Below are 26,970 nucleotides of genomic sequence, written 5' to 3' on the forward strand. Positions count from 1 at the left end.
AACAGTGGCAGAATTTAGAGAACATTTCTTTGTAAAATCAGGAAGAGTGGAGCCTGGCAAATTCTGAACCAAGACCTGTATGCCCTCCATCCTGAGGGAGGAAGTATTCATACCGAACAACCCAGGCTACTGCTGACAGAACAGCAGGCGTCCTGACAGAAGGTCGAAAGGACGGTATACCCACACAACCTGTGCCCTACATCAGTCAGACACATGACTCCAAGGACAAGAAAGGTTAACACGTCACAGCCTCCAAAGTCAATTCTAACAGATGGGCTTGCTGTTCAAGTGTGAGAGTTAACATGTATAAATACTATGTACGTTTGTGGCTCAGCTAGCTATTAAGGAATGAAGGGCTCCCATTATCAAATTCCCGAGCATCTGCAGCATTCCCCTATGTGAGTGGAAGCGCTACCTAAGTCCACAGGTTGGGGCCTGTGTACCTACAAACACGTGCTGGGTCTCCCCCACCCTCTCCTTCCACACCACCAGGACTTCCCTCCGCTGCTACATTCTCAGCAGCTGTAACAGCACCTGACCCACACAGACGCGCCTTTGTTAAACAAATGAATCCTTATGCTGCCCGGGAAACCTACAATCCAAGTCAGACTCCTAAAATCTGTAACTCAGAGTAAAACTGAGAGTAAAAAAACCCAGAATCTTCTTTCTACAAATAAAAAGCTGTCTTCATGACAGCATATGTGACAGAATGGAGAATCTCTTTGCTTCATTTGGGTTTTTTGATTTATTTTTTGGCCACGCCACTCAGTTTATCGAATTTTAGTTCCCCAAGCAGGGATTGAACCTGGACCCTCAACAGTAAAAGCACAGAGTCCTAACCACTGGACCACTAGGGAATTCCCCCTCTCTGCTTCTTGTTGTCAGCTGTACTATTAATATAACGGAAGGGGCTGCCAAGAAGAGGCATGTGCTATACTAATTGCTCTATTTTCTAAGCTCTTACCAGTTTTATTTTAGAAGAAAGATTTTCTGGCAATTTTGCTTTTAGTTGATTTGTTTCCTTGAATGTCGGTGGAAATCCACTCAGGAAAGCCAAATCTTGCATTAGCACTAGCCCAGGGACTTCCTTATCTGTTGTCTAAAATAAGAACAGGAAAAACACAGCTCACTTTCCAGATCATAACGCTGGTGAAAACTTACAGCTGAGAAAACTAGGAAAGATCTATTATTGCATCACACACACTTCAAAACAAGAATGGTATGATTATTTAAATCAATACTAGTACTGGAAAGCTAGGCTTAGAGGAAAAGTAGACATTAAAAAGCCTCTCTAAGTAAAACAGCTTTATTTCTCACACTTTTATTCTAATGGATTGCAAAAATACAGCTAATTTGAAGTAACATACCAAATAGCCCCTCCAAACTGTCTGTCTGCTGTTTCCTTTAAACATTCCAGCCTGGGCATCTTCAACTGCAACAAAAAATACAATAAACAAGCATGATTTTAATGAATATGTAACCATGATGTCTGGCAGGACACTGTACAAGGCATTTTGAGAGCTGTCAAATTTTCCAGTGGTCATGGATGGGTGTGGGAGCTGGACCATAAAGAAAGCTGATCGCCGAAGAATCGATGCTTTTGAACTGTAGTGGTGAAGACTCCCTTGGACTGCAAGGAGATCCAACCAGTCCATCCTAAAGAAAATCAGTCCTGAATATTCACTGGAAGGACTGATGCTGAAGCTGAAACTCCAGTACTTTGGACACCTGATGTGAAGAGCTGACTCATTTGAAAAGCCCTGATGCTGGGAAAGGTTGAGGGCAGGAGGAGAAGGGGATGACAGAGGATGACATGGTTGGATGGCATCACTAACTTAATGGACATGAGTTTGAGTAGGCTCTGGGAGTTGGTGATGGACAGGGAAGCTGCAGTCCATGGGGTTGCAAAGAGTTGGACACGACTGAGCGACTGAACTGAACTGAAACCAGTATAATACATGGTCTCAAAGAAAAGGTAGCTGGGGGAGACAAAATTAACCCATCCAACAAAAGGGGAACTACAGTAACCCACTGTAATTCTGCAGTACTGAAGGAGAGGCTCCTGTGTGCAGAGGAAACAGAAATGAAAGATTGATAGGAATCAGAGAGGTAGGACCAAACATCAAACATCAACAAGTTGCATTTAAGAAATAAAATTGTTTGACCAGAGTAAAACATTTGGGAGCGGTGGGTACGAGGAAAAGAGGGCAACCAGAAGGGGCCCTTGAAAGCCAGGCCAGTGGCATTTATTGATAGATGGACGGTGGGAGCCACTGTAGGTCCTGGGGATTCCCCGAGTCACAGTGAACTCCTGGGACTCATCAGGTAATGCGATTAGAGCAGATTAACTTGGGGGTAGGGTATGGCAGAAAGTGAAGAGGAACTAAAAAGCCTCTTGATGAAAGTCAAAGTGGAGAGGGAAAAAGTTGGCTTAAAGCTCAACATTCAGAAAACGAAGATCATGGCATCCGGTCCCATCACTTCATGGGAAATAGATGGAGAAACAGTGGAAACAGTGTCAGACTTTATTTTTGGGGGCTCCAAAATCACTGCAGATGGTGCCTGCAGCCATGAAATTAAAAGACGCTTACTCCAAAAAAAAAAAAAAAAAAGACGCTTACTCCTTGGAAGGAAAGTTATGACCAATCTAGACAGCATGTTGAAAAGCGGAGACATTACTTTGCCAACAAAGGTCCGTCTAGTCAAGGCTATGGTTTTTCCAGTGGTCGTGTATGGATGTAAGAGTTGGACTGTGAAGAAAGCTGAGTGCCGAAGAATTGATGCTTTTGAACTGTGGTGTTGGAGAAGACTCTTGAGAGTCCCTTGGACTGCAAGGAGATCCAACCAGTCCATTCTGAAGGAGATCAGCCCTGGGATTTCTTTGGAAGGAATGATGCTGAAGGTGAAACTCCAGTACTTTGGCAACCTCATGAGAAGAGCTGACTCATTGGAAAAGACTCTGATGCTGGGAGGGATTGGGGGCAGGAGGAGAAGGGGACAACAAAGGATGAGATGGCTGGATAGCATCACTGACTCGATGGACGTGAGTCTGAGTGAACTCCAGGAGTTGGTGATAGACAGGGAGGCCTGGCGTGCTGCGGTTCATGGGGTCGAAGAGAGTCGGACACGACTGAGCAACTGAACTGAGGGTGATAGAAGGCAATGGCAGCCACTCCAGTACTCCTGCCTGGAAAATCCCATGGACAGAGGAGCCTGGTGGGCTGCAGTCCATGGGGTCGCTAAGAGTCGGACATGACTGAGTGACTTCACTTTCACTTTTCACTGTCATGCATTGGAGAAGGAAATGGCAACCCACCCCAGTGTTCTTGCTTGAAAATCCCAGGGACAGGGGAGCCTGGTGGGCTGCCATCTATGGGGTCACACAGAGTTGGACACGACTGAAGCGACTTAGCAGCAGCAGCAGCAGCAGCAGCAGCAGCAGCAGCAGCAGCAGCAGCAGGAGAGAGGGTGATAGGCTTCCCAGGTGGTGCAGTGGTAAAGAATCCACCTGCTAACACAGGAGACCTGGGTTCAATCCCTGGATTGGGACAATCCCCTGGAATAGGAAATGGCAACCCATTCCAGTATTCTTGCCTCAGAAATCCCCTGGACAGAGGAGCCTAGCAGGCTACAGTCCATGGGGTCGCCAAGAGTCATACATGACTGAGCAACTAAGCATGCACAAGCAAGGAAAGTGATGGCACATGCCTACCAGGAGACAGGTGTCAAGTGACGGTGACAAATGTAGTCAGCACACCTGCTGACATCTGGAGATCGCGGAAAGCAGGAGAGACCAGAAGGCTGGAATTCTCATTCTCAAAACAGACACAGGAAGCAGGGTCTACAAATTATAGCCTCCAAGATGGATGTCAACCCTGGGCAAGAGTCTCAAACGTACCATAAAAATATAGTTGGTGAGTACTGGAGAACAGGAATAGGAATATTCACAATATACTGTTTATCTTTAATGGAAGCACTGAGTGCTAACAACATGAGTTCATTATGGATAAATTTAGCAGATATACACCTCACTCTGTACGCATCTGTCTCTCCCCGTTGATAAGGTGGATTCTATACTGGTAGATGGCAAACACACGGAGGAAGAGTGGAAACAGTGACAGATTTTATTTTCATGGGCTCCAAAATCACTGTGGATGGTGACTGCAGCCGTGAAATTAAAAGATGCTTGCTCTTTGAAAGGAAAGCTATAACAAACCTAGACAGCGTATTAAAAAGTAGAGATATCACTTTGCTGACAAAGGTCCATATAGTCAAAGCTATGGTTTTTCCAGTAGTCATGTATGGATGTGAGTGTTGAATCATAAAAAAGGCTGACCACCACAGAATTGATGCTTTCAAATTGTGGTGCTGGAGAAGACTCTTGAGAGTCCCTTCGACTGCAAGGAGATAAAAACCAGTCAATCCTAAAAGAAATCAACCCTGAATATTCACTGGAAGGACTCATACTGAAGCTGAAGCTCTAATACTCTGGCCACCTGATGCAAAGAGCCGACTCATTGGAAAAGACCCTGATGCTGGGAAAGATCGAAGGCAGGATGAGTAGAAGGCGACAGAGGATGAGACAGTTGGATGGCATCACCGACTCAATGGACATGAGTTTGAGCAACCTCCAGGAGTTGATGATGGACAGGGAAGCCTGGCGTGCTGCAGTCCATAGGGTCACAAATAGTCAAACATGACTTAGCAACTGAACAACAATACTGGTCGATCAGACAATTAGAAGAGTTGCACAATATGTATTTGTTCATAATCTCAGGAAGGCAGCTAAACAACACCTCATGTCATCTTTATGGGTCTAAAAGAGACTAGATCTCAAGTTAGGCAGGTTATAACCAATTCTGACCAGAGAGTATAAAATTTTAAAAGTTACAGTCAACCCAGAGAGGGGTTTTGGAGGTCTGCTATAGGTTCTGTCTTGTTCAACAAGCCATCAAGGTTTTGGAAGATACAGAAGTGATGCTTGTGAAATGTGTGGGCACAGAGAAGCTATTACCCTGGGTAACAGACCAAGGGTTCCCCAAAGTCCTTGACTGTTTAGAACCATCAGTCAAATCTAGCAAAATAAAGTCTCCTACAAATAAAGGTAAGATCTTTAACTGGGCAACAAAGCAAAACCAAGTATAAATTAAAAGGAATCTTTGAATAAAAATCAAAATTTAAAAATAAATAAAATAGGTAGTGGTTAGTTAGTAACTAACTAGTTAGAGCTAGTAAATGTAAGTTTTTTTAAAAAGACTTAGAGGAGTTTTACTCAACAGTGAGTTCAGGATGAGTCAGTAATGCTAAGGCCATACTGAATTTCCTCCTAACGTTGTGCTTCTAAACAGGAGAGGGCTTAGAAGAAGAAGGGTGATATTCCCCAACACCAACCCATCAGGAAACCCTATTGAGTTGACCTTCAAAATATTCTGAATCTAACCACTTCTCACCACCACACTGATCCAAGCCCCTTTCCTTCTTACCTCAAGTATTACAACCTTTGCCCCTCCTCAGTCTATTCCCACTATAGCAGCCAGACTGATTCTTCTGGAACATAAGTCAGATCACAAAACCCTTCAATGATTGATTCCTCAACACACTCTGATTTAAAAGCAAAAGCCTGTCATGGCTAACATGTACCATTTGGTGCCTGTTACTTCTCTGGGCTCATCTCTTGCTCTCTCCTCCTTGTTCACTCTATCCTAGCCTCACTGGCCTCCCTGCTCTTCTTTGAACATGACAGACAGACTCCTGCCTCAGGGGCTTTCCACTGGCTATTCCATTTTCCTTGTATGTAGGGAATATATGGAGAAGCACTGCTTGCCCACATACTCATGTGGCAGGCTTTCTCACCTCCTTCAAATTTTCATCAAAAATCACCTTCTCAGGGAATCTGCGCTCCCCCTCCAGTTTCCCCTGTCCTATCTGTCTCTACAGCATTCATCCTCAAACTGTAGGGTTTAACCTGTACGCTGCATCAGTTGTCTGATCCCTGCACCAAGAGGTGAATTTGATGAGGGCAGAGATTTCTGTCCATCTGTTCACTTCTGCATCTGGCATACATTATGCACTTGATAAACACTGAAGAAATAGTCCCGATCTCTTTGAAGACTGAACCACATTGGAATAGTGTTCAACTCCAGCTGAAACACTTTAAAGGTAATAGAAACTAAAAGTTCATTCTGTGAGGAGCAAACTAGGGTGCAGTCAAGTACCTAAGAGACAGCTAAAGGAAGAAGAAATGCTACACAGGACAGGGATTAGCTCCACAGGACCCCAAGGGTACAAGCTGAACCGGTATGAGAAAGCTATAAGGAAGCACTTCGTAGTTCCTCATAAAAATCAATGTACGAAAAGAATAAAAAAAAAAAAAAAAAAATCAATGTAGCCCAGAGGCAGAATCAATTGTCACAGGAGGAAATTCATTTCCTAAACATCAAAGGAGATAAGCTTGACTAGAAAACCCATTTTGCTGAGGAGATGCGGGTCTTGGCTGCAGGGCTGGACTGGCCTGCTGAAGTCCTGTCCAATTGGCAGTCAAGGACACAACAGAAGTGGTAGGGTGATCAGGAGAGGGCAGAAATGACACATTTCAAAGAAAAAAAAAAAAAAAAACAAAACCCAACAGATCTCAATGATTAACTGGAAAGAGGTTAAATGAGATTATCTTTAAAATGCCAAACATGGCTAAAATTTCTTAATCTAGATCAGGGTTTGGCAGTCCATGGTCCAAAATCTAGCCATTACTGGATTCAGCATGGCCCCAATCTAAAAACAATGTTAACATTTTTAAACAGCTGAATGTTTATACAAATACCTACATGATATCTGGCATTTTGCCTCTTGGCTCACAAAGCATAAACTATTTACTACCTGGTCCTTTACAGAACAATTCTGCCATCCGTGATCTAGATACCTAAGCATGATAAAGGAGTGAGTCTGTGGCCTACTAAAAATGGAAGCTACATGAAGGCAGGAATGTGCCCTTTTTTATTCTGTTGTTTCCCTAAAACAACCACCAAGTCAGAGTAGTGGCTCAACAAATATTTACTAAATGAGTCAATGTGATAAGCAAGACAGTCAAATAAAAACCCAAGTAGAAATTAAAAACCAGTGTTTAAGAAACTACTACTTACTATGAATCTTGCCTATATCACACATGACAACCCTTTTTTTTGGCCACATATGGGATCTGTTCCCTGACCAGTGATCAAACCCACACCCCCTGCATTGGAAGTGTGGAGTCTTAATCACTGGACTGTCAGAGAAACCCCAAACTTTACAATCTTTTACATCTTTGACATGTCATAAAATGAGTAGAAGAAAACCCAAGATTCTCTCCATAGACTTTATAACTGAGTTATAATTGCTAACATAATATCATTCCTTTTTCTCTTCTGGTGAAGTGTTGTAAGAGTAAATTGCCAATATCCACTGGATCACTGAAAAAGCAAGCAAGGTACAAAAAAAAACATCTACTTCTGCTTTATTGACTACTCCAAAAAACTGTGCGGATCACAACAGACTGTGGAAAATTCTTAAAGAGATGGGAATACCAGATCACCTGACCTGCCTTCTGAGAAATCTGTATGCGGGTCAAGAAGCAACAGTTAGAACTGGATATGGAACAACAGACCAGTTCCAAATTGGGAAAGGAGTATGTCAAGGCTGCAAACTGTCACCCTGTTTATTTAACTTATATGCAGAGTACATCATGAGAAATGCCGGGCTGGATGAAGCACAAGCTAGAATCAAGATTGCTAGGAGAAATATTAATAACCTCAGATATGCACATGATACCACCCTTACGGCAGAAAGCAAAGAACTAAAGAGCCTTTTGATGAAAGTGAAAGAGGAGAGTGAAAAAGTTGGCTTAAAACTCAATATTAGGAAAACTAAGATTATGGCATCCAGTCCAATCACTTCATGGCAAACAAATGGGGAAAAAACAGAAACAGTGAGAGACTATTTTTTGGGCTCCAAAATCACTGCAGGTGGTGACTGCAGCCATGAAATTAAAAGACGCTTGTTCATTGGAAGGAAAGCCATGATCAACCTAGACAGCATATTGAAAAGCAGCAACATTACTTTGCCAACAAAGGTCCGTCTAGTCAAAGCTATGGTTTTTCCAGTAGTCATGTATGGATGTGAGAGTTGGACTATAAAAAAAGCTGTGTGCTGAAGAATTGATGCTTTTGAACTGTAGTATTGGAGAAGACTCTTGAGAGTCCCTTGGACTGCAAGGAGATCCAACAAGTCTATCCTAAAGGAAATCAGTCTTGAATATTCACTGGAAGGACTGATGCTGAAGCTGAAACTCCAATACTCTGGTCACCTGATGTGAAGAACTGACTCATTGGAAAAGACCCTGATGCTGGGAAAGACTGAAGGCAGGAGGAGAAGGAGCCGACAGAGGATGAGATGGTTGGATGGCATCACTGACTCAATGGACATGAGTTTGAGTATGCTCTGAGAGTTGGTGATAGACAGGGAAGCCTGGGGTGCTACAGTCCATGGGGTCACAAAGAGTTGGACATAACTGAACTGAACTGAAAGCTAAACTCAGGCAAACAATAAATCAGGTAACTTGTTAAATTTGTCAAAAATTATCCTTTTACTTTCCCTATATATTTAAAAATGTAGCATAAATTTAAAAAACAAGTTTCTATACAAAATCATTCAGAAACAGGTTGGTAATGTGAAGGGGGAGATATCTGTACTTGGACCTTTCAAATCACAAATAGTAAGTCCCAGGAAATGAGCACTATGTTAGACATTGTTCAGTACACAAACTGGTGAGGAGGTTTCTGCTCTGAAGAAATTAGATGAGAACCCCATAAACTCCTAAGCAGTCAAAAACTAAGTTGTGAGTTAGATTACAAGTACTATAGGGATACAGAAAAATAAAATCATTGTGAATGTACTAGTCCAGGATCCTCATGGGGCTGGAAAGAACTGTAGATGGCAGGAATTCCCTGGTGGTCCAATGGTTAGGACTCTGTGCTTTCAGTGCCGAGGGCCAGGGTTCGATCCCTGGTCAGGGAACAAAGATCCCACAAGCCATGTGGCACAGCCAAACACACACACACACACACACACACACACGAAGAACAGGAGACAGGCTGGGAGAGGAAGAAGAATGGGACAGGCAACCCCATATCTGTGTGTGAAGATGCTTGACAGTTGCGAGGAGATGCAAGGAGGGCTGGGAAGCAAGGGATGACGGGCAGGACCAAGGCAATTAAACCTCAGTCTGTACCACCAGCAAGAGGGTTTGTATCCATGTAAAAAACAAATACATACTACTATTATTCTTTCCAAAGAGAGAGCAACTGTAAACAGCATGGAAAATACTGATTTTATCAATTATGTGCTGGACAGATCTGAGAAGAACTTTAGGGGTAGACAGAGCAGACAGGACTCTATTACTGGAACTGAGTGAAGAAATTAGAGGAAATCTGATTAAGTATGAAAGATAAGAGTCTTGCAAAAAAAAAGCAGCTCAATAGGATGCAGCTGGTTACTGATTAGAGTAAGAACAGGTCAAAGACAGTTCCAAAGATTTAAGCTGGGAGGTACAACCTTTAAAGAATGAGAACTTGAGAACAGAACTGTAAAGGGAATGAGACAGCTTTCATCTTACACAAGTGAAAACAGAGGTTCCAGGGAGAGCAGCTCAGTACTGAGGAAGGATGAGGGACAAGAGGAAGGATTACTAAAAGAGACACAGGCGTGGGGCTCAGCAGCTCAGTGGCCAGACGGGAGGACGGGATCTCTAAGGATGTGGGTGCAGGTTTTATGCCAAGAATTACAAATTTAATGGTATTGTCTGGCCAAATCAACGGCATAACCAGACGTTTCAGAACATTCAGCAAGAATGCTCCAAGCATGGTCAGTACAAGCTGCAGAAGACAACCTTGCTGAGGAATTATATGCTTTAAAAAAAAAAAAAAAGCCTCCAGAATAACTCAGAGCCAAGAGAATACAGTAAACGTGAGTTTCAGGTTTCAGGACCTGACCTCAGCATTCAGGCTGGCATGTGTGTTACATAGGCTGAAATATATATAACCCCTTTCTGAAATACAGTGGCAGCTCTCCTGCTTCCCTTGTTATATTTTTAGTTTATCAGGCATTTAAAAAAAACTTAATCAATTCTGTTCCATTCAAACTTTTGTTATCCCAGCATCCAATGATATCAAGACTTTAAAATACCCACAAGAAGATCTTACCGTTCTTGGTAGTGTCGAAAACAACAACTGAGACGTTAGTGGAAGGGTTTTTTGGTTTTGCAACGTTGAATACGTCACTGGCAGAATGAAAAGAAGGATAAAGAGACGGCAGGTCCTTCAGTGTGATGTTGGTGGGCAGGGCTGGGTCCAGGACAAGCATTGGCACCTTAATGCAGTGCGTCAGCAAACACTCCAGAGGCTTCTCACTGGAAAGACAGGAAGGTACTCACAACTACGTACTTGAAAAAGGTAAACAACGCTGAGAAGCCCACTGGTTCCTACTAAATTTTACAGATGTTTCTTCTGTGTTTTATTTAAAAATCATAAATGCTCAATAAACAAGGAATTCTATTTCAAGAATATAAAAATTTAGTAAGTTAGCAAGTATGGTAGAAAATTATTAAACAAGTACAACTCAAAAGATAGAGCTTTCAAACTCCTATTAATAAAATAAGACTGCCCCCAAATTTACTAACTCAAAGGTGTACAAGAAGTTAAGCATTTCATTATTATTGTTTTCAACATTATCTGTAACTCCAGTAAAACCCATTATTACATAAGAAGTAGATAAATTCTGGTTAACAATGTCATCTTATCTGATACAGTTTACCAATTCCAACTGGAATACAATTGAGTACACTGAATATAACAGGACACAATGCAAACAAAAGCAAATGTGACAAGGTGTGATGAATTTACATGGAATATTCCTGCCTAAACATAAGAAATACCTAGAATAACAGTCAATGGACACAGAGAATTCAGAAGGTAGGAGCTATGGCCAGTTAATAAACAATACATGAAATTGTGCAACTTCATCAGTGTCAAAGAAATGCAAAGAAAACGATGGCCTTTAGCTTATTAAATTAGCACCCGAGGCAGCGTTCATCCAAGTGTAGCATGCCTACCCTTGTCAAACTCTGCAGTGTCCCTCGAGATGAATTCCTCATTTCCTCTTTGCAAAAGCAATTTGCTAATACACACACATATATTATGTACACCTGTGGGCTTCCCTGGTGGCTCAGATAGTAAAGAATCTGCCTGCAATGCAGGAGACCTAGCTTTGATCCCTGAGTCAGAAAGATACCCTGGAGAAGGGAACGGCAACCCACTCCAGTGTTCTTGCCTGGAGAACTCCATGGACAGAGCAGCCTAGCGGGCTACAGTCCACAGGGTCACAAAGAGTCAGACAAGACTGAGTGACTAACACACACACACACACCCCCAACACTTCCATGAGACCCATGAAAACACACACATGCTTCTTCCTAAGTAGTTTACGTTCAAGAATGTAGTTCAAGTAGAAGAGAAACAAAAATAGGAAAAGCAAACAAACCCCCACACAGAAAATGCCACAGACCCACATATAGCATCAATAACAAAAATACAGTAATTCCTAACATTTAGCAAATTATAGTATACTTTATCTCACATGCTAGTAAAGTAATACTCAAAATTCTCAAAGCCAGGCTTCAGCAATACGTGAACCATGAACTTCCAGATGTTCAAGCTGGTTTTAGAAAAGGCAGAGGAACCAGAGATCAAATTGCCAACATCCGCTGGATCATGGAAAAAGCAAGAGAGTTCCAGAAAAACATCTATTTCTGCTTTATTGACTATGCCAAAGCCTTTGACTGTGTGGATCACAATAAACTGTGCAGAATTCTGAAAGAGATGGGAATACCAGACCACCTGGCCTGCCTCTTGAGAAACCTATATGCAGGTCAGGAAGCAATAGTTAGAACTAGACATGGAACAATGGACTGGTTCGAAATACGAAAAGGAGTACGTCAAGGCTGTATACTGTCACCCTGCTTATTTAACTTCTATGCAGAATACATCACGAGAAATGCTGGGCTGGAAGAAGCACAAGCTGGAATCAAGATTGCCGGGAGAAATATCAATAACTTCAGATATGCAGATGACACCACCCTTATGGCAGAAAGTGAAGAAGACCTAAAAAGCCTCTTGATGAAAGTGAAAGAGGAGAGTGAAAAAGTTGGCTTAAAGCTCAACATTCAGAAAACGAAGATCATGGCATCTGGTCCCATCACTTCATGGGAAATAGATGGGGAAACAGTGGAAACAGTGTCAGACTTTATTTTTCTGGGCTCCAACATCACTGAAGATGGTGACTGCAGCCATGAAATTAAAAGACGCTTACTCCTTGGAAGGAAAGTTATGACCAACCTAGATAGCATATTCGTCTTCCCTGGTGGCTCAGAGGTTAAAGCATCTGCCTCCAATGCGGGAGACCCGGGTTCAATCCCTGGGTCGGAAAGATCCCCTGGAGAAGGAAATGGTAACCCACTCCAGTATTCTTGCCTGGAGAATCCCATGGACGGAGAAGCATGGCAGGCTACAGTCCACAGGGTCGCAAAGAGTCAGACACGACTGAGCGACTTCACTTACTTACTTGCTTACTTACTAGATAGCATATTCAAAAGCAGAGACATTACTTTGCCAACCAAGGTCCATCTAGTCAAGGCTATGGTTTTTCCAGTAGTCATGTATGGATGTGAGAGTTGGACTGTGAAGAAAGCTGAGCGCTGAAGAACTGATGCTTTTGAACTGTGGTGTTGGAGAAGACTCTTGAGAGTCCCTTGAACTGCAAGGAGATCCAACCAGTCCATTCTAAAGGACATCAGTCCTGGGATTTCTTTGGAAGGACTGATGCTAAAGCTAAAACTCCAATACTTTGGCCACCTCATGTGAAGAGTTGACTCATTGGAAAAGACTCTGATGCTGGGAGGGATTGTGGGCAGAAGGAAAAGGGGACGACAGAGGATGAGATGGCTGGATGGCATCACCGACTAGATGGACGTGAGTTTGAGTGAACTCCAGGAGTTGGTGATAGACAGGGAGGCCTGGCGTGCTGCAATTCATGGGATAGCAAAGAGTCAGACACGACTGAGCGACTGAACTGAACTGAACTGATGGAATATTATATAACTATTAAAATGGATAAGTAAGAAGTAGTAAGGAAACAGAAATATGTATGATTACATTAAACAAAAAATAGAAAACCATATAGATTAGAAATTGTTTACTATAAAAATGTGCATGAAAACGAAATAAGAAAATGATCATAATTGTGGAGGGCCACAGAATTATGTGAACTTGTTCTTTTCTTTCCTCTTGACCTTTCTGTAATGTTGCATCACAGCTTTAATTTAAAAGTCATTTAAAAATAACAGTATTAGCAATAGATATTTATAAATAAATATGCATAATTAACATTAAGAGATGATTCAGAAGGCACTTCTGGATCACTTCTATGAATAACTCTTCTATTTTAAGTCTGATGGTTCAGTGGGCAAATGGCAGTTACCAGATTTCCGCTTGTTCATGAGACAGTCTTGTGTTAAGGGCCTATTTAGTCTCAGGTACAATTCCAATGAAGAGAAATAATCTAATTCTTGTCATTGGGTTAAATCTCCTTCCCAAATCCTTAGATATAAGACATATGATTATGTTGGCTTTTAAAGATAAGGAAATATACATTGAACACATAATTAAACAATGAGCATAGATTCTATAAATGAAAACACTAGGTTTAAGTTAGATTTGAATGGACCAAGAGAATAGCACATCAAGACAGATGAATAGAAAGGGCAAACAAGAGAAATGTTACCTAATGCATCTAGAAACGATAATGCTTTGGTTACCTACAACAAGAATAATCAGAGCTCTCAGTCAGCTCTGCCTTTGTGTTCTCATCTGACGTATGCACTTAATTTAGGGAAGAGTGACTGCAGAAGAGTGACTGAACAGGAGCAACAGAGCAAGCAAAAAATACTGTGCGGCCAACAAAAGCAAGGGAGAAAAACCTGGACATTTCACTTCACTCCTTTGATTTTCACTCCTGAGAGGAACATCAAAATGCTTACCTCTTCTTGGTTGGTTCTGTTGTGTTCTTCCCAAGGATTTCTCTAGTGAAAGGAAACAGATTTCATCACACACGCATGGACAAGCGTTAGCCTTACATGAGAATATGAGGGAACTTAACAACATTGATTTTCCTGGTTACTCCACAAGGACCAACCAGTAGGTTAAGAAGTACTGTACTGTGTATATTTATGCATAATAAATTCTACATTTTAATAAGATACGATCAACAAATATTATCATGTCCCATCCATAGTAACCAGGAAAATTTACTTAAACTATAAGCTTTTGCATTTTACTAGTAAAACTGGTATGAGGCTATCAAAGTAATTTTCATGCACAGAGAGAACAGAGAGAGAGACAGACAAATGGGTTGCAGTATAACAGGGCCAAAGACCTGCAACTGGGGTGCACCCATAGCATTTACAAAGAAATGAATAGGAGAACTCCCAGTAAATACTCCTGAGGAATCAAAGGGGAAATTACATCAGCCACACCTCTGGTTCAGAAGGTTCTCCAGAAACCCACTGTACTTTTCCCAGATAAAGTCAATAAAATAATCAAAATTCCATTAAAACAACTACCCAGGTTTCTAATTCCATAGTGTACTGTTTGATATTAAAAAGGGTAAAAAATATACTTTTTACTACCTTTATCAAAGGTCTGTTTTATTTTCAAGGGACTAATCTAGCTGTCTTGCATAACAAAACCTTACTTCATGAAACTATCACGCCTGGGACTCAGGCTAAATGAGGGGGAAGACCAGGGCTCCTTTGGGTGGTGGCTCCTCCACCTTTAGGCCCTCAGAGACCTAGAGCACCACGTTCATGAGACAGTGGCCACCTGGCAGGGTGAGGCCAGGATCTCGCCAAAGTGGCCAAGTCCTCTTGGGCACCAAGAAACAAGGGTCGGATGCATGACTGCCAGAATCCTCTAACGGTATGAACTTGAGATGCAGATTCTTGTTTGAACAGCAATGTGAGCATCATCTTACCTTCTGAAATGTACTGTTACTTATAACTACAGAACGTGCGGTGCTGTGTTTTGTTCTCTAACAATCCAATCAGTTTTACCTCATTGCTTTCTGCTCCTCCTCCATCTGTTCTCTGACTTGCTGCAGCTCTTTCAGCAGTTCAAGATCTGTGCCATTCACCCAGGTGTAAACCACGTCGATCGGCATGGGCAGACAGAGCCTAGGGAAACCCATAAGTCCTCTGGCTTATATGCATTTTTCCAATAGAGTTGGGAATAAGAAGAGCATACAGGGATTAAGCTCAGAGGTTAGGGAAGAACATCAACAAAAGGAAATCCAGCCACGGTGCATATCACAGACTTGCATGTTCTGAAACTGGGGCTGGGGCAGTGATATCTACTGAGGACCTTCTCTGTGAGCTGCGTTCTGCTAGACGCTTGATGTAGTTCTGCATCATCTGATCATCACAACCACCCTGTATAGAGGCTGCTGTCCTTTCCATTTCAAGACTGTAGAGGAGGTCTTGGATGGTCAAAGTGCTATATTCTCAGTTTAGCAAATGAGGAAGCTGGGATACAAATGCAACCAAACACAGAAAAGAAATTAGAAGCGTAAACAAAATGACCCCCCAGAAGTCAGCCAGCAGTCCACAATGTCGGGGCTTCTCTTGTGGTTCAGCTGGTAAAGAATCTGCCTGCAATGCAGGAGACCTGGGTTCGATTCCTGGGTTGGGAAGATCCCCTGGAGAAGGGAAAGGCTACCCACTCCCATATTCTGGCCTGGAGAATTCCATGGACTGTACAAGCCATGGGGTCGAAAAGAGTCGGACACAACTGAGCAACTTTCACTTTCCACAACGAAGACCTACCTATTTAATGCTACAGACTTCCCATTCTTTGTTGCCACCAAGCCGGGCCCCTCCCAATCTTGTTTGCTGGACTCTTATTTTTCTTTTTTATAGCAGTAGTCTCCTAACAGATCAAATAATTGACACATTACATATACTGGTAATTCATGTGTGCCTCCCCTAGAAAGTAAGCTCCAGGGCAGCAGGAATCACACCTGCTTTGTTCCCTAAAGTACCCTGTGGACTAGGATTTGTGCCTGGCAGATAAGAGCTTGACGACTTACTTGAGACACTAGCATAGAAGACCTTCCCAAACCTGCTCGATTTCCCCCTTACTATGTATCATACCCCTGACCTAAGGAGTCAGTGAAGTGAAAGTCACTCAGTCATGTCCGACTCTTTGCGACCCCAGGGACTGTAGCCTGCCAGGCTCCTCTGTCCATGGAATTCTCCAGGCAAGAATACTGGAATGGGTAGCTGTTCCCTTCTCCAGGGGATCTTCCCAACCCAGGGATCGAACCCAGGTCTCCCACATTGCAGGCGGATTCTTTACCATCTGAGCCACCAGGGAAGCCCAGATGTCAGGCAGGCTTTTAATTCCTGACTGTCCTGTCTAAGCTCCATCTCAGATTTAATCCCTGCTAAAAGTTTTTTCCTCCTTTCCTTCATCAGCTTACCAAGATCCTACCCATCTTTCAGAGCCTGCTCTGGAACTACACTACAGAGCTCATAGTAACATAAGACATATTTTGGATGATTCTGTCTCAGGTTTGATCTTTTCCAAGGAACACTACACTTTCAGGGTTATTTTTTTAGGGGGTGTGAGGGAAGTTGTTTTATTTTTAGGCCAAGGACCCAAGCTTACCCTCCTTTTTGTCTTCCTCACAGGTCAGGCACAGGATCGGGCCCCCAGCGCACAAAGGGCTCCAAACACTAAAACGCTTAACAATCTTTGTTTTGGCCACAGGTTAATAATCTCAGGGGGAAATAATGCAGTTTGGGGAATAAATCATTCAAATTATGGAAGGAAGAAAATACAGTGATAATCACTTCTAGCTTAAAAGAAGATGAGATGACTGGATGAAAGAAGCATTTATCCACTGATTGAATAACTATTTCCCGAGTGCGACTATATGCCGTGCCAGGCACTGTTCTAAGTGCTGGGGACTCAGCACAGACTGAAATGCATGCCTTCACGAAGCCTACATTCTAGAAAGGTGAAGACAGGTAATAAACCAAATAAATGAAGTCAGATGATGTTCAATGCTATGGAGCCGAAAAGGGGGATATACAGTGTGTCTAGGTCTTGTGTGTGGTGGGAGGGAGTCAGTTTTAAATAGGGAGATCAGAGATGGCCTTACTGGAAAGGTTGGCATTTCAGCAAAGAGATAAAGGAAGTGAGGAAGCTGCCATGTGGGCAACTGGGCAGGTAGAGCCCAGAGAAGGGAAATGCCCTGCGCAAATGCCCTGAGGCAGCTGCTTATCTGGCATGGTTAAAGAATGAGAGGCCAGTGTGACAGAGACAAACAGGAGCAAAGGGAAGAATCTAAGAAGAGACTAGAGTCAGAAAGGTACCAGGGGACCCAGAGTTTCGTGGGGAAAAAATGTGGAATCAATCACCTCAGACTCAGGCACAAGTGACAGCTGAACATCTACGAGTCCTCCTGTCAAGGTGCCTCTGCCTGCAGAATGAAATCTAAACTTCATAATCCATACCTCGTGCTCTGGACATGCCAGCTATATGCCCTTACCCAACAGGGTGAGAGCTTGCAGGCCTCTGTGCCTTTGAACACACTTCCTCTGCTTAGAATATCCTTTCTTTCCTGCTTCTTTTAACTACTTCCTCATTCCCCAAATGCCCTCTCCCCTCTCCTCTCACAAAGAAAACGTACGTTTAACAGGCAACTTCCACTGTACTCCATTCTCTAAGGAGTCCTTAGCACACCGGTTGTGCTATTTTTCTCACTGAGCAGCTCTAAGGCAGAAATGGTGTCATGTGCTCTGTGCCCATCTTCATTAATTCCTTCCTCTCTCTCCCATTCACTCTCAGGCTCTCTCTCCCTACCGTCATGATATGCAAACACTACCTTCTCTTGATTTTCTTCTGCATGTTTCTATATGGTTGGTTCCAAATGTCAGCAGACATCAGAAGCACCTACAGGACTTGCTGGACAGGTGGCCAGGCTCCATCTACAGAGTCTCTCATTGACTAGGTCTGGATTGGGGGCCCCAGAAACTGCATTCCTAACAAGTTCCCAGGTAATGCCAATGCTGCTGGTCCAGAAACTCACTTTGATAACTACTGACTTATATGTAGATTACAGTTCACATTTTTTTTAATTAAAATAAATAAATAAATAAAAGCCTCCCCCACTAAAAATCACTTCTGTGTGAGGTCAATGAGTTCCTCCTGTTCAACACTATGTGCCTAGGAATAGTGCCTGAGACACAGTGGGGTTTAATATGTATTTATTGTCTAAATAACTATCAGTTCATTCCCTCAACATAAACAGTTGTCTCTTCTATTAAAAAAAAAATGCTTCACATTACCCACATGTAAGTTAGGTCACAGGTGGTCTACGTAGAGACAAAAAATTAACAACAACAAAAATCCCACTTAAGTGACATATTTTAGAAAGGCTTTTAAAAAGGAAGGAGAAATATGCACATTCCAAAGTTTTCCTGTACAAGTAACTATCTGCTATTACAGGTTGTTTTAATAGTCAAGAGATTATCTCTATAAGCTCAACCAAGGAAAGCAACATTAAAGATATAATGCATTTATGTCCTGGCTCTTCTAGTAAGACTGTATTACATGATCAACCTAACTCTCTGGTGTTAAACTGACAACCCTAAGAAGATCCTGTGATCTGCCCCCTGGCCAGTGAGTCAGTTGTTTTTCTACTTCTTAGACATGGTCACAGTGAGTCTGAGGCTTTCATTCTAACCGCAGACCACTATCTTAGTCTCCAGATGAGAAGGAAGCCTTCATCTTAGAGCTGAAGACTAAGTAAGTGATCTATGATTCAAACCAAACCCGTGGTGACAGTGATACCACTCTTATTTTAATCACTTTAGTTTAAAGGAATATGAAGGCACTTAATAGTCCCTTGGTTCTACATTCAATAAAGCAGAGAAGAAAACTTAGAACATAAATAGCATCTGAGAACCAAAGCTGGAAGAGATTTTACACTTAATCTAATATCTGCATTTTAGAGATGACAAAACTGAGCCCCTAATTTAATACCTCACAATTAGTAGCAGTACATAATTTATATATTCACTTGATACTGGGATACAGAATGGGATTTTTTTTTTTCATTCAGGGACAACATTAAGAAGACATGCAGAAACACTAGCAAAACACTGAAAACTTCCTATAAAAATTATGGCTATTTTAAAACGTACTAGAACATATGATGTTAGGGTGTTTTTCTTCAGTCGCTAAATCATGTCTGACTCTTTGCAATTCCATGGACTGCAGCACACTAGGCCTCCCTGTCCCTCACTATCTGCCAGAGTTTCCCAAGCTCATGTTCCCTGAATTGGTGAGCTATCCAACCATCAACATCCATGTAATATTACCTTTTCTTGTCATCATCAAAATTAGGTAATTTTGAAATATCCCTGCATAAAAATCAAACTACATTTTAATGCCCTAAAATTAGGAGGGGCTTCCCTAGTTCCTCAGCAGTAGAGAATCCGCCTGCAATACAGGAGACTCAGGTTTGAGCTCTGGGTCAGGAAGATCCCCTGGAGAAGGAAATGGCAACCTACTCCAGTATTCTTGCCTGGGAAATCCCACGGACAGAGGAGCATTGTGGGCTACAGTTCTTGGGGGTCACAGAGAGTTAGCAACTAAACAACAACGAAATTATAAGAATAAATAGAGAACACACACATACTCTTTAGAAAGAAAACATGATTAAGAGAGCTGACCTCAGTGCCTAGATTGCGTGAGCTAATTTTCCTTCTAAAAGTTTTGAGACTCTGTCAAGGCTGAGAGGCACAACCAGCATGCAGCGCAGCATCAGACAGAGTAGGCTGAGTACTCACAAATGCTGGGGTAAAAAACGAGCCATTTTCAGCTTTGCTTAGGACAATCAGCGTTGTCTTAAAATAAAAACTGGAGAAGCAGGAAAATGATGGCTCATTACGAATCCGTTACTGCAACAGCTCTCGTAGTGTGGTCACCAAACCAGCAGTTTCAGTATCACCAGTGAACTTTTTAAGACGTGAAAATTCTCTATACCCCTGAGACACACAGATGCATAAACTCTGGAGGTGGGGAGAAAGTCCATTTTGTCAAGCCCTCTGTAGAAATCTGCTGCACACTGAAGCTTGAGAACTGCTATGTTAATGAGTGATTTTCAAACTTTTTAGGGTCCAGACACTTCACACTCCTAAAAATTCTTAAGGAGCCCCAAAGGTTGTTTATAGGTTGTAAATATCCACACTTGCCACTTTCAAAACTTAGGCAGACATTCAAAAAATATTAATTCATTTTAAAACAACAGTAAATCCCTTCACATGCTGTTTTAAATGAAAACAGTAGTATTTTCAAAAAACAAGGCAAAAATTCAGTGAGAGGCATTGCTTTACATTTCTCCACATCTCTTTAATGACTTAGGAGAAGCAAGGAAGTGTCTCCATCTTCAGTATTCAATCTGTTCCCAGATGTTGTTTGGGTTGAAGAAAACTCAGGCTTACAGATATGCAGTTGGAAAGGGAAGGGGTATTTTAATAGCCTTTTCAAATAGTGGTTGATATTATTTGATACCACACCAAAGTATGAGGTAGTTTCTTAAAAATCGGCTGCAGTGTATAATCTGAAACCATATTAATGAACTTTTTGTGCTTTTACATTAATATCCATTGGTCTTTCTTGCACACTGAATGGCTTTTTTATCTGTGTAAAATTCTACAACATCAATACATTGATATCTGGAAAACAAAAGCTTACTGAGTTACGCAACTCAGCCAGATGGTGACATATTTTCTTACATTATATTAACAAATGTGATTTTCTTGGATAATGCTGCAAATCTAATCAAAGAAGTCTTTATATAATATTGTGAAATGTTAGGCTCACAGGGGTGGAAACAAGTTTTCTTAAATTCTAATTTTCACTTGAAAGCTCAAATTTTATCATTGGCAATAATGACTTTGTTTCTTTCCCTTCAAACACAGGATTGCTTTGTTCACGGCAAAGAAAATACCTGCCAAATATAACCAAGCCTGAGTACTGACACTGTCATCTGTCCTTTCAAGTAATAACAATGGTGATCCATGAAATAAACCAAGTTCAGGTTGCAACTCAAAACAACTGCATGAGGGCTTTTCCTCAAGACAGTAACCATGTGGTGCTTGAAGTGTGCTTTCCGTTGCATCACACACAACATTAAGAAAATGTGTACTCACAGGGTCAAGATATAATCAGATTGACATTTCAGGAACACTCTTAAGCAAACTCAGCATTTTTCTGACTCCTGCAGATATGCTGTAATGGTGTTGCAATTTTACCCACCATGGCTTTCACAGGATGAGTGCAAATGTCAACGCAATAAAAAAGGCAAATAACACCTCAGTGTTGTCATAAAAGTAGCTTTGGTTCCACTGTCCTCCTCCCCCACTGCCCCCCATCCCCTGGGTCTTTGGAAACTGCTGTTTTAAGAGCTCCTAAGAGAAAGATCTAGAGTTTCCCTACTTCCTCAGGTACTTGTTTATAAGCTATCTCCCCTATGTAACTGCAAAATGCTTTACAGTAGAGAGTCAGATCTCAGCATCTAAAACAGAGTAGGGCTCAAAGATTCAACCTTAATTGAAGAAGCAAATTCAGGGATGCCATTCATACACGGGATGCTTTAAGGACTAAAGGGTAAAGCTTTAAGTGAACTCAAGGAATCCCACAGCCCTTCCTCGCTGGATGTTCAGGACTATAATAGTGCATACATCTAAGATTAACTGGCATAGCTTTTTAAAAAAACTAATTTGATAGGAACCACATAGGTGCTCATAACAAGTGGATGGAGGCGCCAAGCAGTAATTCTAAACAGAAACAAGAGCTTCATGTAAATTGCTGATGTAGTCTAGAGGCACTCCCAGAAAATGTTCGAGGTACACCAATCAACAGCAATTACTAGTTATACTTTTACTAGGTTTTCTGGTTCAGTGAAGGTAAAGAGGAGGACTCATAGAGTCTATTCTCCAAGGAAAATAAACAGTCAGGATCCAGGGAAATTTCTGATTACAGTCTTTGATAGTTAGATAATTGTCTTCTAAGAGGTTAACTAGCTTTACTGGCTACCCCATGTTTGTTTTTGGTCACCGCCTGCTCCATGCCCTACAGTGACTATCCTTGTACCATTACAATGGAAAGGAGTCAACAGATACTGCATAAAGTAAGTCAAAAAGGACACAATCTGTTTTCTGTTCTTTTTTTTTAGGTTAAAAGGACAGACACTAGAAGAATCCAAAACAAAAATTCATTTGCCATGGTTGCTCTGGGTCAGAATGAGACAGAAATAGGCTTTACTTTTTAACTTTTCTGTACTGCTTGAACTGTTTTCAACCACAGACATATATTGCTTTAATGATATAAAACAATGTAACAGTTTTACAGGCAAAACAGGAAAAGAGCCTGTGTGATTCATTTTAGCTGCAAGAAGGAAGGAGGATGTTGGAAAAGATTGCTTGCACCCTGAGGTCTGCCTCCTGAGGCAGGAAAAAATCTCCAAGGAAGAGGAAGGGTGAAGGCAGCATTCAGGAGTGGCTGCACCAAGCTTGGCCTTAATGAGAAAAAGACCCCACGTGTGAGGTTCTTTGCTCCTCCCCATAGCGAGGCAGCAAGGTGTGGTGACCACAGGGGCGTGTGAGGGTCCTGGTGGATGCCACAACAGAGGCCCTGGTTATTAACACAGTGACCAGCAAAACACTGGCTGGGGCTTGGAACTGGCTACAGAGTAGCCATCTGGCTTTCTCATCCTAGAGGGATGGAATTATCTTTATCTCACAGAACTGGGTCAAGGACAGAGTGAGCTCATGTAACTTAAAGTACCCAATACTCAGCAAGGCAGGATTGCTCTTTGAGAATCAAATTTGTCATCCCTAGAAACGTAAGGATGGATTACAAGGTTCCTTCACGTGTGACAAGCTAAATCCTATCTACAACTTGGAAAGACCCCTTCAACTGTTCCATATAAAGCATGGGTGATTTCACAACTTATCATTTGAGCCCAAATAAGCTACTCTCCAAAAGTGGTCTCTTCTCACCGATTCTGAAAGGACTTCCCAGCAATGTTGTCTCTGTAGGAATCAAACAAAACATGGTATTGATCCCGGCTCCATTCCAGAACCACCTAGGGAAAGAAAGAAAAAGAAACAATGTTTACTCTGCATCAAATATTGAGAGTATATAACTTTCATTTCATCTTAATTTCATTAAGGATTGCTAAAGGACTCCCAAGGCAATAGAAATAAAAGTAAAAATAAACAATTGGGACCTAATCAAACTTACAAGTTTCTGCATAGCAAAGAAAACCATAAACAAAAAGATAACCTATGGACAGGGAGTAAGTATCTACAATGATGTGACCAACAAGGGTTTAATTGCCAAAATATATAAACAGTTCATGCAACTCAACAACAAAAAACAAACAATCCAATTGAAAAATAGGCAGAACTAAATAGACATTCCTCCAAAGAAGACATACAGATGGCCGACAGGCAAATGAAAAGATGTTCAACGCTGCTAATTATTAGAAAAATGCAAATTAAAACTACAATGAGATACCAGCTCACACAGTCAGAATGGCCATCATTAAGAAGTCTACAAATAAATGCTTGGGAGAGTGTGGAGAAAGGTGAACCCTCCTACACTGCTGGTGGGAATGTAAGTTGGTGCAGCCACTATGGAAAAGAGTAGATTCCTCAAAAAACAAGGAAGTTCCTCAAAAAACTAAAAATAGAACTGCCATATGATCCAGCAATCCCACTCCTGGGCACATATCCAGACAAAAATATAATTCAAAAATATACATGCACAGTTATGTTCACAACAGCACTATTTACGATAGCCAAGACTGGAAATAACCTAATATCCATTAACAGATGCATAAGAAAAATGCAGTTATATATATATATACCAGGGAGAGGGTGGGAGAGAGATGGAGTGGGAATTAGGGTTAGAGGATATAAATAGAACAGGTAAACAGCAAAGTTTTACTGTATAGTACAGGGAACTATAGTCAATATCTATGATAAACCAAAACGGAAAAGAATGTTTAGAAGAAAAATGTATATGTATACATATGTATAACTGAATTACTTTGCTGTACAAAGAAATTAACATTGTAAATCAACTATATTTCAATAAAATTTTTTAAATAAAGCATTGTGAAAGAAACAGGTAAAGCAATCAAAATTCATCCATTCACTCAGTGCCTGCCCTACACTGTGCTCCATCCAAATGAATGATACAAGGATAGTTAGGGACTGCCCTGGTGGTCCAGTGGCTAAGACTGTGCTTCCAATGCAGGGGGTCCATGGGTTCGATTCCTGGATGGGGGACTAAGAGCCCACATACCGTGTGGAAAGGCCAAAAAATAAAACTAAAAAAAATATTCAAAAGGATAGTTATATAATTATGTAAATAAAAGCTACAGCTTCTGGCCTGTGGAAGGGGGAGGAGAGTCAAAGGGATTTAGTGCATTGTGATATGAGGACTGGGTCTTGGAGAACAAGTTCACCAGGTAGGGAGAAAAGGTCAGTGCCAGGAGGGCATGTTCAAAGGTTGAGAGGCAGCAATGGGGGTTGTCTGAGGGCAACTGTTCCGGTGGCTTTGGCTGGAGCACAGGCAGTACCTAAAGAGAGACGGGGCTGGGAAGGGAGCCGGGCCCTGAAGGGGAACTGCCGTGGGAAACGGGGGCACTGGAGGACTTCAAGGCAGCTACATGATCCATCCAAAACACGGGGAACTTTACGAAGCACAGAACAGGAGTTACAACAGAAGAGATGAACAAGATACGGGGGGTGGTGACCTCACAACCTGTGGAGGATTCGGCTGACCTTGCTCAACATTTCAGGAGAAGATGGAAAGCTTTAGATAAGAGCTCCCTCATGTGTGCACCCCAAATCTATAAACCTACCTACACAGATGCCCCAGTTTCTTCTTCACTCCCTTTACCACAGAGAAAGTGTCCCCCTTCCTTGCAAACACCCAATCTCTGTCTGGATCTCATCAACTCATCTGCTCAAGACCTTGCCTCCTTTCTCTTTCCCTTTCAATAGGACTATTCCCATTAGCATATCAGCATATTCCAGCATCTCAGGGAAATGTTCCCTCCCCTCCCACCCCCTCCATCTTAGACATGCTACTCTGAACTTTCCGTCTCTTTAAGGGCAGCTATCTTCAGATCTCTTCAAGAAAATTAGAGATACCAAGGGAACATTTCATGCAAAGATGGGCTCGATAAAGGACAGAAATGGTATGGACCTAACAGAAGCAGAAGATATTAAGAAGAGATGGCAAGAATACACAGAAGAACTGTACAAAAAAGATCTTCACGACCCAGATAATCACGACGGTGTGATCACTCATCTAGAGCCAGACATCCTGGAATGTGAAGTCAAGTGGGCCTTAGAAAGCATCACTACGAACAAAGCTAGTGGAGGTGATGGAATTCCAGTTGAGCTATTTCAAATCCTGGAAGATGATGCTGTGAAAGTGCTGCACTCAATATGCCAGCAAATTTGGAAAACAGCAGTGGCCACAGGTCTGGAAAAGGTCAGTTTTCATTCCAATCCCTAAGAAAGGCAATGCCAAAGAATGCTCAAACTACCGCACAAGTGCACTCATCTCACACGCTAGCAAAGTAATGCTCAAAATTCTCCAAGCCACGCTTCAGCAATAAGTAAACCATGAACTTCCTGATGTTCAAGCTGGTTTTAGAAAAGGCAGAGGAACCAGGGATCAAATTGCCAACATCCGCTGGATCATGGAAAAAAGCAAAAGAGTTCCAGAAAAACATCTATTTCTGCTTTATTGACTATGCCAAAGCCTTTGACTGTGTGGATCACAATAATCTGTGGAAAATTCTGAAAGAGATGGGACTATCAGACTACCTGACCTGCCTCTTGAGAAATCTGTATGCAGGCCAGGAAGCAACAGTTAGAACTGGACATGGAACAACAGACTGGTTCCAAATAGGAAAAGGAGTACATCAAAGCTCTATATTGTCACCCTGCTTATTTAACTTCTATGCAGAGTGCATCATGAGAAGCGCTGGACTGGAAGAAACACAAGCTGGAATCAAGATTGCCAGGAGAAATATCAATAACCTCAGATATGCAGATGACACCACCCTTATGGCAGAAAGTGAAGAGGAACTAAAAAGCCTCTTGATGAAAGTAAAAGAGGAGAGTGAAAAAGTTGGCTTAAAGCTCAACATTCAGAAAACGAAGATCATGGCATCTGGTCCCATCACTTCATGGCAAATAGATGGGGAAACAGTGGAACAGTGTCAGACTTTATTTTGGGGGGCTCCCCAAAATCACTCCAGATGGTGACTGCAGCCATGAAATTAAAAGATGCTTACTCCTTGGAAGAAAAGTTATGACCAACCTAGATAGCATATTCAAAAGCAGAGACATTACTTTGCCAACTAAGGTCCATCTAGTCAAGGCTGTGGTTTTTCCAGTAGTCATGTATGGATGTGAGAGTTGGACTGTGAAGAAGGCTGAGCGCCAGAGAATTGATGCTTTTGAACTGTGGTGTTGGAGAAGACTCTTGAGAGTCCCTTGGACTGCAAGGAGATCCAACCAGTCCATTCTGAAGGAGCTCAGCCCTGGGATTTCTTTGGAAGGAATGATGCTAAAGCTGAAACTCCAGTACTTTGGCCACCTCATGTGAAGAGTTGACTCATTGGAAAAGACTTTGATGCTGGGAGGTATTGGGGGCAGGAGAAGGGGACGACCGAGGATGAGATGGCTGGATGGCATCACTGACTTGATGGACGTGAGTCTGAGTGAACTCC

General features: G+C 42.0%; 1 protein-coding gene across 1 annotated transcript in view; it reads right to left on the bottom strand.

The window, feature by feature from the left end:
- Positions 1–26,970, bottom strand: part of GNPTAB (N-acetylglucosamine-1-phosphate transferase subunits alpha and beta) — an 86,086-nt gene that overhangs the window by 31,113 nt on the left and 28,003 nt on the right. Inside the window, exons 2-7 of the mRNA XM_069585154.1 lie at positions 23,210–23,295; positions 15,191–15,310; positions 14,120–14,161; positions 10,230–10,435; positions 1,368–1,432; positions 965–1,099 (exon numbers count right to left, since the gene is read on the bottom strand). Of these exons, the coding sequence (XP_069441255.1) occupies positions 965–1,099; positions 1,368–1,432; positions 10,230–10,435; positions 14,120–14,161; positions 15,191–15,310; positions 23,210–23,295 (654 nt within the window). The remainder of the gene's footprint in view (positions 1–964; positions 1,100–1,367; positions 1,433–10,229; positions 10,436–14,119; positions 14,162–15,190; positions 15,311–23,209; positions 23,296–26,970) is intronic.

This window comes from Ovis canadensis, chromosome 3 (genome assembly GCF_042477335.2).
Source record: "Ovis canadensis isolate MfBH-ARS-UI-01 breed Bighorn chromosome 3, ARS-UI_OviCan_v2, whole genome shotgun sequence".
In the NCBI taxonomy this organism is placed as follows: Eukaryota; Metazoa; Chordata; class Mammalia; order Artiodactyla; family Bovidae; genus Ovis; species Ovis canadensis.